This window comes from Centropristis striata, chromosome 3 (genome assembly GCF_030273125.1).
Source record: "Centropristis striata isolate RG_2023a ecotype Rhode Island chromosome 3, C.striata_1.0, whole genome shotgun sequence".
In the NCBI taxonomy this organism is placed as follows: domain Eukaryota; kingdom Metazoa; phylum Chordata; class Actinopteri; order Perciformes; family Serranidae; genus Centropristis; species Centropristis striata.
In genome coordinates, this window is record NC_081519.1 from 27,787,770 (window position 1) to 27,802,755 (window position 14,986).

The following is a 14,986-nucleotide window of genomic DNA, read 5'->3' on the forward strand; positions in this document are numbered from 1 at the left end:
AAAATTTAAGAGGAGGGGTTTCCCGACAGCTTGCCATCACCTCATCCAATCATACAGTTCCTTACAGCTACAGGCACAGAGGCCAATCACTAAACACCAACCCTCTGTCACGTCCCACCAGCTGCCTCCAGCTCCAGCAGCAGCTCCACCACTCCCTCTGCAGGCGGACCGATATTACTGACTGTGTCACTGACGTTCAGCTGATGGCTTCTTTGCTCATTTTATAAAACAAAATATTTTCTCCAGATACATAGCTTTGTTTTTGTCCTGTTACACTTCCATTAATATGATTCATATCAAAATAAAAGCACCTTATCCTAGAGTTCATTCCTTTATTTCCCTCTAAAATTGTGTCTCATCCTGTTGCTTCTCATCCCAGGATGAACTGCAGAAGGCACCCAGAGAGGACAGTGAGGAATGCTGGGATGCTTCAGACGGCTGAGGGCAGAGGTCGTTGGTTTGATCCTGATTAGCAGGAGGAGGAGTAGGAGGAGTGGCTGGAGTGAGGGACATAAACAGAAACAAGGGAAATTGTACTTATACTGTGAATTGATTTATCTAAAGAGAATGACAGTTTTCATCCATGCAGACTTTTTTCCTCACCTGCAGGAGGAGTTGCAACAGTGATCCATTTCCACAGTTTGTTATGAAGAGTTTTCACTGCTGCAGGAAAGAAACAAATCTGCATTAAGCTTCAGTCACAGTTACATAAAACAAATAGTTCAGATGCCAGAGCTCTAAATACTCAGTAATATCAATTCAGTCAGAACCAACAGCTCCACCTGCTGGCTCTGACTTGAATTGATATTTCAGAGTTTCAAAAAGAAAGAGGAGGAATTTAAACTCATTAAAAGTTAAAAAAAAAACAACAACAAAAAAAACTACAGGTTTGATTACAGATTAAACATAAATAATGTCAAATGCCTTAAACAAATTTAATTCAACAGATCAGATTTTTTTTCTGTCCTGCATTATCAGCACATTTTTTTCAAATTTTACCTGATGCCTAGACTGCTTTTAATGTTTCTCTTTCACTTGATACTTCATCTACTTTCAATGCTTTAATACAACCAACACCACAATTTTATTCATTGTGGGCAAACTTTAAATTGCATTTTAACTCCTTTCAGTTTCTTTCTTGCACCAGACTCTTTTAGACAGTCTTTTATTCAACAGACACAAATTTCATCTGCCGCTCTCAGGGCGTGAAACTGAAGTTTTAGTTATTTTTGGTGCCGCAACGTCAGATTTCACTCATTCTTTCTCTTTTTTTTAGGGGGGGGCGTGATATTATTTTCAGTCTGCATAAAAGATGGTTTTGTTCAATAACACCTACCTATTCTGCTGGGAAGAGAAGCTGCTGTTGAAACCTCTTCATCTGATCCAGAATCTGCTCCACGCTGTCTTCCAAGTTCTACTTCAGTTTCTATTCTGAGTTCCCCTCCAGATTCGGCTGGTCTGGTTTCCACCTGGAGAAAGACTCGGTCCAGCAGGTGGTCCAGCAACTCGCGGGCATGATCTGGCTCAGTTCTGATGGTCAAGACACGTTCCGGTCGTTCTGCTGAGATCTTTAGCTCTGTGAAGTTTCTGAGGAGTCAGAACCCAGAGAGATACTGTAAAACTCTGGAGGAACACACATTCAGGCCTGCAGGGCTGAGAAACACATCTTTTTTAAGTGCATTTTCAAACCTATGTAAAAGCGGAAACCGGGTCTGAAAAGTAAAGCCACTTTCAATCTGCATTTTTTTCTAATTACCAGCAGGGGGCGACTCCACCGGTTGCAAAAAGAAGCTCAATTGTTGTATAGAAGTGAATGGGAAAATTACCCTGAGGACTGTGGAATCATTTTCAAGCTGGTTCTTATTTTATAGCTATTAAAGGTTTAGATAGCTAAAAAAATATACATAAAAGTATCTTTTAAAATTATTTTTACCAAGTAACTAACTACATTTTGGCCACCATTATAATTGGTAATAGTTGTGTAGAAGTGAATGAGAAAACTATCCTACTTCCCACTTGATTAATTACTTCAGTAAACATTTTCCTGATAAGTTCATGGTCTTAATTTAGACCTTTGACCTTAATTTGGTCAAATTTAAAGTAAAATAGCTATTTGTTGTTACCTGCTTCTGCTGTGTCTCAGGGTCCAGTAGAGAACTAATAGGACCAGCAGGACCAGTAGCAGAACCACCAGGGACACAAAGAAGAGCTCAGAGTTCATTGTCACACCGGTATCCGAACAACACTACATCTGTTTAGGGAGAGAAAAAAGTAAACTAAACAAAGCAAAAAACTAAATGTTGTTGTACAGTGAGGATATAGAAGAGTATGTCATGGTTAAAACGACATATGGTTTGAAAGATAAGAAGTTAGACTCTAGTTTCACACCACTTCATTAATTGGAAACATAACATGATTATTTATATTCTTAGTTAATGAAAAATTTTGAATATTAGCCCAAAGCTGGTTATACAATGACGTTAGCTTGCTAGCGTAACTGTATCCCAAATCGGACACCGTTCGGCTAAGATTCCATCAAAATTTTACATAAACTAATAATATAAATGATCGTGTCATGCTTCCAATTATTTAAATGGTGTGAAACTAAAGTCTAGCTTCTTATCTTTCAGACTGTATGTAGTTTTAACCGTGGACGTTAGGCTCAGGTTTACCAGAGTCGGCTAAAGGACGCTAACGCCGGTGAATTAGTAGTGTGCTAACTGTATTCAAAATCAGACACTTAGATCTTCTCGCTGTAAAACAATGGGGCTGCCAAATAAATATCACCGTTATCAACCATAGTTATTAACACACCTGGACTGTACTCCTGTCCCAATAGAATACAGTACAATAAAAATAAGGATGTACTTTTAATATCAATTTTAATAGCATTCTTACTGCTTTCTCTCATCAGAGTTACTTTCGTATTGTAATTAGACATGTAAATCTCCATGTACAGAAATTAAATTTCACACGTAGATTGTTAAATATGTATAAATCAATTATACCTACACTGGTGGTGGCGATCTTATTCGAAATGACCATGAAAACAGGACAGTGCGACATAGCAGATGTGTCCGATTTGGGATTCAGTAAAGAACGGTGTCCGATTTGGGATACAGTCTCTGTAATTCTACGACACTGTCATGCTACATTGGTTACAGAAAATGAGTCACAGAGCAGGCTGGTGGTCAGCAGCAGCAATAAAAGATCCCTCTGCCTCACTCCCCGCCGTAAAGTGATTACTTTGCAGATAAGACTAGCAAAGCCTAGCTTGTCCATCTCTGGAGCAGCCGTCTGGAACGATATTATTTGAATGTGTGCTTCCCTACGAGCTAATTATACTGATAACAAGCCTTACACTCTTACCAGATTGACGAGATAAATTGATTTGTATGTTTAACTTACCCGTCTCTCCTGTATGTTGATGGAAAAAAAGCTTGTTGATCAAAAATTTGCAGAAATATTAAACAATCTGACATTCTTAGGAATTTGAAAGAAAACATTCTGTATTGTTTAAATTTCCTCAGAGTTCTTTAAATGCAGAACCTCACTCAGCTGATCTTTTTTTAAGGAAATAATTATTTTCCGTCTCAGGCACAGTTTTTTTTCTCTTCAGTCAGCATTGTCATGTGGGAAACATTAAAGAGTAACTTCACAAAAGTTGCTTTGTTCTACTGACAGTTGATTTGGGTTAATGTAACCACAGTAATTTGCCTTTTTCCAGAGAAAAAAATAATTTACTGTGTCCTTTAGACACAAAAAAATCTGTGAGGTTGTGTTTTGTGCTACTAATTAGCAAATGTTTGGATGCTAACACACAAAACAAAGATGGTGAACATGGAAAACCTAACATGTCTAACTGTATTTAATGTTTTTTCCTTCAATTTTGTTTTAAAATAAAATTTAAGATGAATTTCGAGCTCAAAATACTGCTTATTGTCTTGTCCTATGACAAATTCTATGTTTCAGTTTTATCCTTATAAACTGGTAATTCTTCCCATTCACTTCAATGGAATCAGAGTTTTATCACAGCAGCATCTAGTGGGCTTGAGAGGTACTGCAGCTCAACACACTTTGACCAATACAAGGAGGAAACAAGAAGCAGGAAGTTGGTCAGCATATTTTTTTAATCTGATTAACATATATCAGGAAGTCAGTGATTGTTTTTACAAAATAAAATGTACAAGAAAAGAATCTTTAGAAAAATCTTTGTCTCACATTTGTTTTTTTTTTTTATATATTAAAGCACCATGAAACACAGTCATCGTTATATATTTATCTGTAGGGTTAAACATCATGAATGAATAATTACACACAAAATGTACCCTGATAGAGAATTATTAGGCACCATGTCGATATAAATAAAGTTTTTTATTACAGCAACAGTAAAAAATATCATGAAGGTGGATAAAGTACAAGAATGCTCTAAAAAAATGTTGTAAATACAACAATCAAGTATATACACACTGTGTATTCGGTGTGTTCAGACAGCATTGTTGGTGTTGTTGTTGTTGTTGATCTCCATCCTGCTGATCAGCTCTGTCACCAGCTGCTGCACCGTCTGAGAGCGCAGCCGGCCCACCTCCAGCACGCCCTCATGGTTCACACTGTCTGAGTCCTCGTAACTCTTCACCACCTGATCGATCAATCAATCAATCAATAAGTAAATCAGTTTATCTATGAATCTATTATTAAAGCAGTTGGTCAGTTAACCCTTAGGCGTTTCTTACAAAAACAGACTTATTTGTCCCTAAGGACAAAAAATGTCACCAAAAAACTGCTGTGAAAATATTATATATTAATTGTTTCTTTACAATTTAAACAAGTCCGTCTTTTACAACTACTTCAGCCTGATATACAGGTGCATCTTCCATACATTTTAATATCATAGAACAGTTTATTTATCTCAGTAATTAAATTCAAAAAGTGGAAATAACACATTATATAGATCCATTACACACAGAATGAAACATTTCATGTCTTGATTTATTTGATTTCTTCTAATTATAATGATTATGTCTTACATTTAATGAAGACCTAAAATTCAGTGTCTCAAAAAAAAATGTATATTACAAAAGACCAATTTTAAAAAGTATGTTTAATATGGAAATGTTGGCCTCTGAAAAGTATGTTAATCTATATGACTTAATACTTGGTTGGGGTTGTTTGACTTGAACTACTGGAAATGGACTTTTCCATCATATTCAAATGTATTGAGATGCACCTCTATACATATCAAAGTTTAATTCATTTTTTGGAGTTTTTAACCCTGTAAAGGCCATTTTGTTTACATAATTCCACAGTTTTCTACTGAAAAAAACAAAACAAACCAAAAACAAAATAAATTTCCATTTAAAAAATCTGAGGAGTATTTATTAATAATAACAATAACGATAATGATAATAATAATAATAATAATAATAATAATAATAATAATCATTATTATTATTATTATTAGGCCCTGAAATGGGTCAATGTTTGGCAGCAACATTTATTTTGATTTATTATTTTTTCTATAGTGTCAAATAAAAAAAAACAAAAAATGTCACCTTTCCAAAAAATGTTGTATAAATATTATATATTAATAGTTTTTTTCCAATTCAAAGAAGTCAATCTTTTACAACTACTTCAGCCTAAAATATACATAGAAAATTTTAATGATATTGGGGGAGTTTTTAAACCTTTAAAGGACGGTTTGTTAATATAACTCCACAGTTATTTACTGAAAAAAAACAAAACATTTCCATTAAAAAAATCTAAGGAGTATTTACTAATTATTATTAGGCCCAGAAAAGGGTCAATGATTGGCAGCAACATTGATTTTGATGCATTATTAATTTTTCTGTCATGTCAGATTAAAAAAAAAACAAAAAAAATGTATCTGTCCCTAAGGACAAGAAATGTCATCTTCCCTAAAACTGCTGTAAAAATAGTGCATATTAATTGTTTTTTTCCTACTTTAAATGAATCACTAGTTTTAAAACTACAACAGCTTGAAATATACAGATAACATTTGAATGGTATTTTTGGAGTTTTTAACCCTTTAATCACTCAGTTGAATCACTAAATCAGCTAATTGATCAAACATTAGTGAATTAATTAGTCAATCATTGATGTTGACCCAGGTCGATCTGACATATTGATCGATATGTTTACCTTATTGGTGATCAGAGAGAGGCCGAACACTCGCAGACCACAGTGAGTCGCCACCACGACCTCCGGAGCCGTGCTCATCCCTGAAACACACACACCTTTACAGTTAGAGGTTTATACTCATTCTTTATATTTAACTTTGACAGCTGTAGTCATATTTCACTTACTTTTAATAGAATATTGTCACAGTGTGAAATTAGTACTTTTTCTTAGGTAAAGAATTTAAACACAATGGGCCTCATTCATGAAACGTGAGCAGAACGAATTTGTGTGTAAACCGTTCGCAGACGGAAATTTACGTGCATCTCCGCATTCATCAATATTTTAGTAGCTCCGATCTTTTCGTAGCTACTAACAAAATCTACACATGCTGCTGACCACACGTAGTGCTTGTGTAAATTTAAGAACGCATATAAATAATGCTCGTCACTGTTGGAAATTACAATTTTAATTCATAATGCGTTCTGTTATGTACACAATACGCAGATGCCTTTGAAACATGTGATATAAACATGGCAAACGATTAAAAATATAACATATTTAGTTAAATTAGTTGGCAATTGGCGGGATTAAGATTCAGATTAAACTCATAATTGTGAATTATCTATGTATATTGACGCATCCTGCCTGCAGTTCTCAGAGGTATCATTAAATTAATGCCAGAGTATATCCAATTTCCATACGGCGCACAACGGCAGACAGAAGTAATGCAGGGGTTCAGCGCAGTTGCAAACATGCCAGGTGTTATCGGTGCCATAGACTGCACACACGTACGCATCAAGGCTCCATCCGGTGATGCATTTGCTTACATTAACCGGAAAAACTTTCATTCCGTGAATGTGCAACTGATCTGTGACGCAAAGTGTGTGTTGTTAAACGTTGTGGCACGGTGGCCCGGTGGGACGCATGACGCATTCATCCTGCGTAATTGCGCAGTTGGCACGCGTTTGGAGGATGGAGCTGTGAGAGACGGCTGGCTCATTGGTAAGAATATAGCCTGCATAATCACATGTGTGTGTTATATATGGACTTACCTTTCTATATCCATAGGGGATAGGGGTTACCCACTGACGCCGTGGCTTATGACCCCACTGGCCAGCCCGCAGACACCACAGGAGCATACAATGAGGCGCACGCGGCTACTCGGGCCGTTGTAGAGCGCACCAACGGGGTATTTGGACTCTGAGCGTCCTCCTCCTGTGGCAGATGTACTTTTTTTGTGTGCGCTAATGCGTTTCTTTGCGTCAAGTTTAATGTCAAATTTACGTTTAACCTCGGACGTAGTTCTTTGCACTACAGAAACCACATTTACTGCGTCCGTCACCTCCCTCCACGCTTTCGCTTTGCCTGTCCCTGTCACACCACTACTAACAGATGAAAATAAAAAAAATTTTTGGACTCCACTTCTCCCAAAATAACTTCAATCTCCGCTTCGGAAAAATTCTTTTTTCTTTCTCGTTCTTTTTTTCTTTGTGCCATGACTGACAGGTTGACAGGATGCCTCTACACACCTCCTTATATGGTGGTCATTAGCAATTCATGGGCGGGGTTCATGCTAATTGCTGATTACCGGGAGCGCGCTGCCACCTTACGATGGATTGGCATTCATGATCATACACACGTGTTTACGATCAGATCTGAGTTTCCCGCGGCGTTCATGAATCCGGAGTAGGTTTTTAGTAGCGTAGGCTTTTATGTGCAAATCTACGCACAAATCTACTAACGTTTCATGAATGAGGCCCAATATATTTAAATCCACCAATAGCCTTTGTATCGTAGAGAACACAGTGACTTATTTTAGCTCATATTTCTCTAAACATGTCTTTTAAATAACGTTCAAAAATGATTAATTTGTCTCAAACTAATGGACACATTGAAAAAATCCTACAAAAATCTTCTTTAGTTACACTCGGAGAAGATAGACCGTGTCTAAATAATAATTATAAATTCAAAAAAAGATTTCCTGCTCCTCAGGGGATAACCCGTTCGTTTTTAATGACCAGAAAGACTCTAAAAACAGCTGAATCATCAGGGTGTTTGTGTGTTTGTGTGTTTTACTCACCAACAGCGTCCACCCCGAGTCGATGCAGCAGCCTGGCCTCAGCGATGGATTCAAAGTTTGGCCCGCCCACCATGGCGTACACACCCTCCTGCATCAGGCCGGCCACGCCCAGCTGCTTTCCGATCTCCATGGCGACGCAACGCAGGCCTTTATCGTAGCAGCCTGACATGGCGGGGAAACGAGGCCCGAACCTGTAAACAAACAAATAATAAACAAGAAGATCAACAACTGAAGCAAAACTCAACAAAGTAACTTGAAAACATGATCACAATTAATGACAGTGAGACAAACCATGAATTTAAAAACAAATATCAAGGGATAAGCGAGAAAATTACATCCATTATAATTATGAATCGACAAAAACTAGAGGATCACCACCAAGGCCAGTGGTGCATTCATGTGCTCATTGGATGGTCACGTATTCCGCGTTGGGAAATCATATTTCACTTTTATTATTTCATCATATTTGTATTTTATTGCTCAGAGCGTTTAAACAACATGTTGAAAGCTGTTTCAATTATTTGAATGACGATAAGGAGCAATTGAAACAGATCAGTTGAGCTGTGAAACTGTTTTTTTCGATTATTCCGACACCGCCTCAATGCAGCATGAGTGCCCCAATCATGCCATGTGCAAGAAAGTGAAAATTAATTTGTGTATCCACTAAAAATGTGTATGGGTTTTTTCTTGGCTCACGATATACATTTCCACCAAGTTTCATGAAAATCAGGCTGGTAGTTTTTCTGTAATTCTGCTGACAAACAAACAAGCAAACAAACAAATGACCTCCTTGGCTGAGGTAATAACACAAACAACATGTATATACATATAAATGTGTTACTTGTCGTCATTGGGTCCACTCAGCGGGTTCAGGCCGACCAGTCCGGGGAAGTTGATGTGGTCTTTGATGATCATGATGTCACCAGGCTGGAGGCCATCGGCCAATGAGCCGGCAGCATTCGTCACGATCAGAGTCTCCACCCCCAACAGCTTGAAGACTCGAACTGGAAACGTCGTCTGATGAACAGACAAACAGACAGAAAGATGTTTTGTCACGGTAATAAATAAATACGATTCTTTCTGTTAATCTGCACATAGCAGATTAACAGAAAGTTAATGAAAATTGATGAAAGTAACTGAACGTGGCATGGTTTTTGGTCTGAGTGTTTAACAAACTGCTGATCTAACAACCATCTCTAGGGTTTACAAAGAACGGTCAGTAACAGAGAAAATATCCAGTGAGCATCAGTTCTCTGGGCCAGAATGCCTTGTTGATGCCAGAGGTCAGAGGAGAATGACCAGACTGGTTCAACAGGAACTCAAATAACCACTCGTTACAACCAAGGTCTGCAGGAGACCATCTCTGAACACACAACATGTCCAACCTTGAAGCAGCAGAAGACTACACCGCCACTTTTTTAGGTACACCCTGTTAGATAATAGAGTGGTTGGTGAATATAAGGTCACTGTTGCTACTGTCAGAGTAACATGTAATCTTGTCTGTTGAGCTTTGGCACCAGCTAGTGGACATTCAGGTATTCTCACAAGAGAGAGGGAGAGAGAGAGGAGGAAGAAAGTGTGTGTGTGTGAGTGTGTGTGTGCGTGCGTGTGTGTGTGTGTGTGTGTGTTTGTGAGAGAGAATTAAAGGGAAACAATAGCTGCATTGAACAGTCCGGTAAAAGGCTGCATGTGACTGAACTCATGCATGACCTGAGGTGGATGCAACACGCACACAAGCGCACAAACGCACGCACACACTCACACTCACACTCACTCTCACACACACACACACACACACACACACACAGAGATCACGTTACAGGTTGGGTCTCATGCTGCTGATTACAAACAGTATTACTTGTGTGTGAGTGAGGTGCTTTAATCAGCTCACATACAGTGTGTGTGGAGTGTTTCTCTGTGTGTATTTGTTGTGTGTAAGCGTGGTTAGACATGTGGACTGGGTGGAAACACTGAAATGATGCGTTCATGTGCCTTCTTGTGATCTGGAAAAATGTGATACTGTTCTGTAGCTCTTACAACTGTTCCCATGAGCCAGAATGACCTGAAATAAATTCTCAACTTTTGGGAAACATTGGTGTGTGTGTGTGTACCTTGCAGAGTGAGTGTCCTTCATACATGTGGAAGCGACCCTGCATGCACACACACGTCTTCCCCTTCAGCTCCCCGAAAACCAGCCGACCTGCATGACCCTGCACTGCAACACAAACAGACAGGATTAAAGTGAGAGATAGGTGTAATTAAACTGTATTTCTTTTATAAATTAGTCTATTAAAATAAACTTACCTGTGCTCTGTGGGAATCCGGGTATGTCAGAATAAGCGAAGGAGTCCTGACACTTGAGGGTGTCAGCGAGCATCCCGAGTCCCGAGCCGCAGATGATCGCCACCTGGGGGCGGTGCTTCGTCTGAGACAGCAGCCAATCAGCTGTCTTCTGGTATTCGTCATGACTGCAGACATGAAGGACATTAATATTTATTCAGTTTAATATGTATATATTTAATAAAAATGCCACAAATCAAATCTGGGGGCACCAAACAGGACTGACAGTCAAAAACAGATTAGGACATTATTTTTGTATTATATTAGAAAGCAAAGATTCACAAAAACCTCCACGTATTCACCAAAATATTCACCAAAATTTCTGCGGTGTTACTTTTAGAAACAGTGTTAGGATACATAATAAAATGTGCGTCTTCTGTGATACAATTAACCAGCAAACACATTCATGTTAAAGAAAAAGTGAAATAAAAATAAATGCTTTAAATGTTGTTCTAATTCAGTTCCCCTCTGTTACATTATTTCTATATTTCTGGGGGTATTTTAATGTTAAATCTGTCTTTTCTCCTCCTGGAAAATATTTTTGACATTGTGAAAGTGAATGTGGCCCTCAAAGCAGAAAAAATAAAATAAAATTTACAGCAGAAAAAAAAAAAGAGCAGGTCTGTGAGCAGCAGACGATCACACAGCAGGTCAGGAGGTGCAGCTGCAGGTTATATAACAGACCTTTACACTAACCTGAACATTCAGTTCGATTTAGATAATCCGGTCAATCTGTGAGTTTGTTTACATCCTGTCGGATCATCTGACTGCTCGTAGAACACTGACTTTTTCACAAGTTAGAAAATGATTTTAAAACTAAAAACAATCATTGTCAAGCCAATCAAATGTACCATAAAGTGCAATTAAACAGAAACGCAAAGTGTTATTGTTTCTTTCTGAATTAATTTGGTTTTAAAGGAACAGTGTCACTCTCTCCACAGCTTCAGCCAGCAGCTGGTTAGCTTATCTTAGCACAAAGACTGGAAACAAAGGGAAACAGCTAGCCTTGGCTTCATCCACAGGAAACAAGTCCACCTGGCAGCACCAACTTACTAATTAACAGCTATTAATCAGGCAGCAACCTCCTGGTCTGAGCAGGGAGGCAAACCAGGAAGTGCCTTAAGCTGCATTCTACCAAAAATTCCAGGAGGGGGCGCTGACGACGGCTGCAGAAGCTTTCCTGTCCATTAATTTCAATACAAAATGAGTAAACTTCTCACTTGATTTATTACCTTAGAAATGTTTTTTAGGACACTATGGTCTCAATCACTAGTAAAAAATATTATTCAAGACAATCTGATGTTAATAGTGTAAATAATAGCTCCATTTAGAAGAAAATAGAAGATAAAGAATCATATGATTTGGGGCGAGGCTACCTTTGATTGACAGGTCACTAACGAGGCGAGCCGTCATCAGGAGAGAAGCAGAACAATGTGTATCCATGGTAACGAGTCAATAAAGTTATATATAACGTTATATAAATATAAAAAAGGATGTTTAGCGGTTTGTTCTCATAACTTTGACCCTTTCACTGTATTTTCACTTAATGAACGTTTTGTTCAGTAAAAATGTCTTGTTCTGTGTTTGGTTGGACTAACAGACACTCCAAGGAGTCGCTGCTCAGTTTTCTGAGGTAAGTAACATACATTTTGTTTTTGTTTTTTGACAAAACTAACATCCCAGTTAATTTGATAACAGGGGATTATGTGCCATTCTGTTTTATGACTGGGATCAGAAACCTCCTGGAGCCTGCACTGGTTGAGTCTGCAAAACATAACCAACTACCTGAGAAAATATCTGGTTCTTTGATCGTAAACTGATTGTGTGCATTAAACATTTGATGAAGGGAAACGAACAGGCATTATCAGAGCTCTAGTCACATTTTTAATTGAATTAATTATCTTTATATTGTAGTATCGGTCGAGCTGCATTAAAAATAAATACAGAAATGACAACAAGTGTAATAACAGTAACAGTCATAAAAATAATAACAACAGTTGGACATTTAATTCTTTAATAATAGGAGAGGAGATAACATTTGTATTATGTTTTGTAGATTTTTGCATTCTATAAATACCTCTTGTTTATTATCTAGAAGCTACATGACAAGAAAAATAACTTTAAAATAAAATTGTGTATGAACCTCCAAGGTGAACTGTACTTGTATGTGTTGAAATAAATAAAAAGTAAAAATACATTTTAATTTTTGTTTTAATTTCCAGTCACCCACAGCTCTGACTTGAGCCTCTGACTGCACCAAAGTCTTATGGGTAATGTAGTATTTAGCACCAGATGTGTCTACAGATGTTCTTTATCTCCTTAAACTGGAAAAATGTGACTCACTCTAAAGGACTCATCCAGTATAAATTCCTGAAAGTGTGACACTCGTTTTTTTTTTATTATGTCAAAACAAGTTTAACTTTTTAACTTAACTTAACTTTTTTTTCCTCACAAATACTAGAGATGTGAGATGCAACCTGACTGAACCACTGACTGTATTATTATTATCATTATTATTATTATTATGATTATTTTATCAAATTACTTATTCATTTAATTGTTGTTATTATCACTGTGTTACTGCTGGTATTGCTCATTAATTTTATTTTATTTTTTCATTATTCTGTTTCAGCTCCTGATTGTGAAAAACATCTTAAATGTCTTTAATATTTAAATATTTAATATATTAAATATGTTTAACATTGAACATTTATATTTAAATATAAGTATTTTATTTATTAAATATTGTGTGTTAAACTAAAGACATAAATATTGAAAACAAAGAGCCATGCCATGTAATAAAAAAAACCCTTTCTTTACCAGTTATCTACCTAACTAGTATAATTTATTCCTTATGTCCTCTAAAGTTTCTATTTTACTTGTTTTCTTCCACTGTGAAAAGAACATGACATTATCGAGCTGGTAGTGTAAACATAAACATATGGAGTCGTTACATCACTCAGCATTGCTTTGTTAACGTTGATGATATCATTTAAATTAATTCACAGTGTTATTTGTTGTTTGACTCTATAACTAAAACAGTTTTTACTGGTTCCCACCGGTGCATAAATATAGACACAGAGGGAAAAAACTATGCGAGCTATGTGAAATAATTTGACATTATTGAGTAAAAGGAGAAATAGAGTATAATTTAATTATGTATAATTATACAATTAATACTTGGATTTTCCCAAGGACCCTTTTTCCCCACAGTTTTGGTAGAATATTGTAAGTGTGAGAAACATAATTTCTGCGTAAATAAAGTGTTTTTAACATAACTTTAAAAACATTTTCTGAAACTTGCCTTGTTTACCAATTATGGACCTTAAACAAGTAATATTTAGGGTCTAATTTGTTCCTTATTCCCCTAAAGTTAGCTAGTCTCCACTGAGTTCACATTTAAACACCAGCAGGAACCACTCAGTATTTTTCTTTTTTTACTGGACTCATATATTGAAATTATATGTTAAATTAAAGACAGTTTAAAATGTTTGGTTAAATATAACAATAATAATAACAAGATTTGTCTTCGGTGTCATAAACTGATAAACAGGACAAAAAAAATAATAAAATACTATAATTATTATTTCTCTTCTCAAATTTCTGAGTTTTTCTTCTGAATTACTGGGGAAAGAAAATCAAAATTTTTTGAGGCAAAAAAATAAATAAAAATTTTGTTGAGCTGGTCACTGAAGAAATATGCAACGATGGGTAGTCACAAGACAAAAAGTTTAGTGAACACTCATCTATTATTGAGACAAAGATGGCGACATTTATAACAAAACAATAATAAAACATACATTTATAATAAGAAGTAATAAAGAGGTTTTCTCTTACCTGATTTGGTCTTTGCTGTGCATGATGGACGGATGATGATGATGATGATGATGAGGAGGATGAAAATAAAGCAGACTGATGTGTGTGTGTTTCTGTAAGTAGCCTCTGTGACTAACTGTGTGTGTGTGTGTTTGAGGTCAGAGTGTGTCCAGCTGATGCTGATCGGCTACATATCAACCGGTCACATGCTGCTGATTGGTCGACAACTCGCCCATTCATGAGCTGCAGCCAATGGAGCTGCAGTGTTGTAAGTGTGTGTGTGTGTGTAGGTGTGTTTGTGTGTGTATGTGTATTGAGATTCCTTTCACTTTTCTGGGAGTTTTTTCCCCCTGTGTGGTTGCGTAAGCAAGAGCCTGAGAGTAACGTGATTTTACTTCGGTTTTAACTTTGATCCTGAAGCTCAACACACACACACACACACACACACACACACAGGCACAAACACACACACCCACCCACACACAGGCACCCATACACACACACACACACACACACACACAAACACACACACACACAAACACACACACACACACACACACACACACACACACACACACACACACACACACACACACACACACACACACACAC

At 37.1% G+C, this 14,986-nt stretch overlaps 1 protein-coding gene across 1 annotated transcript; it reads right to left on the bottom strand.

The window, feature by feature from the left end:
• Window positions 1-4,112: 4,112 nt before the first annotated feature.
• Window positions 4,113-14,517, bottom strand: pnp4a (purine nucleoside phosphorylase 4a). The gene is made up of 7 exons (XM_059329596.1): window positions 14,396-14,517; window positions 10,523-10,686; window positions 10,330-10,433; window positions 9,060-9,235; window positions 8,219-8,409; window positions 6,160-6,239; window positions 4,113-4,639 (listed from the first exon to the last, which is right to left on the bottom strand). Exons 1-7 carry the CDS (start codon window positions 14,416-14,418, stop codon window positions 4,487-4,489), a joined length of 891 nt encoding a protein of 296 aa, XP_059185579.1. The 5' UTR covers window positions 14,419-14,517; the 3' UTR covers window positions 4,113-4,486.
• Between the last annotated feature and the right edge of the window lie 469 nt (window positions 14,518-14,986).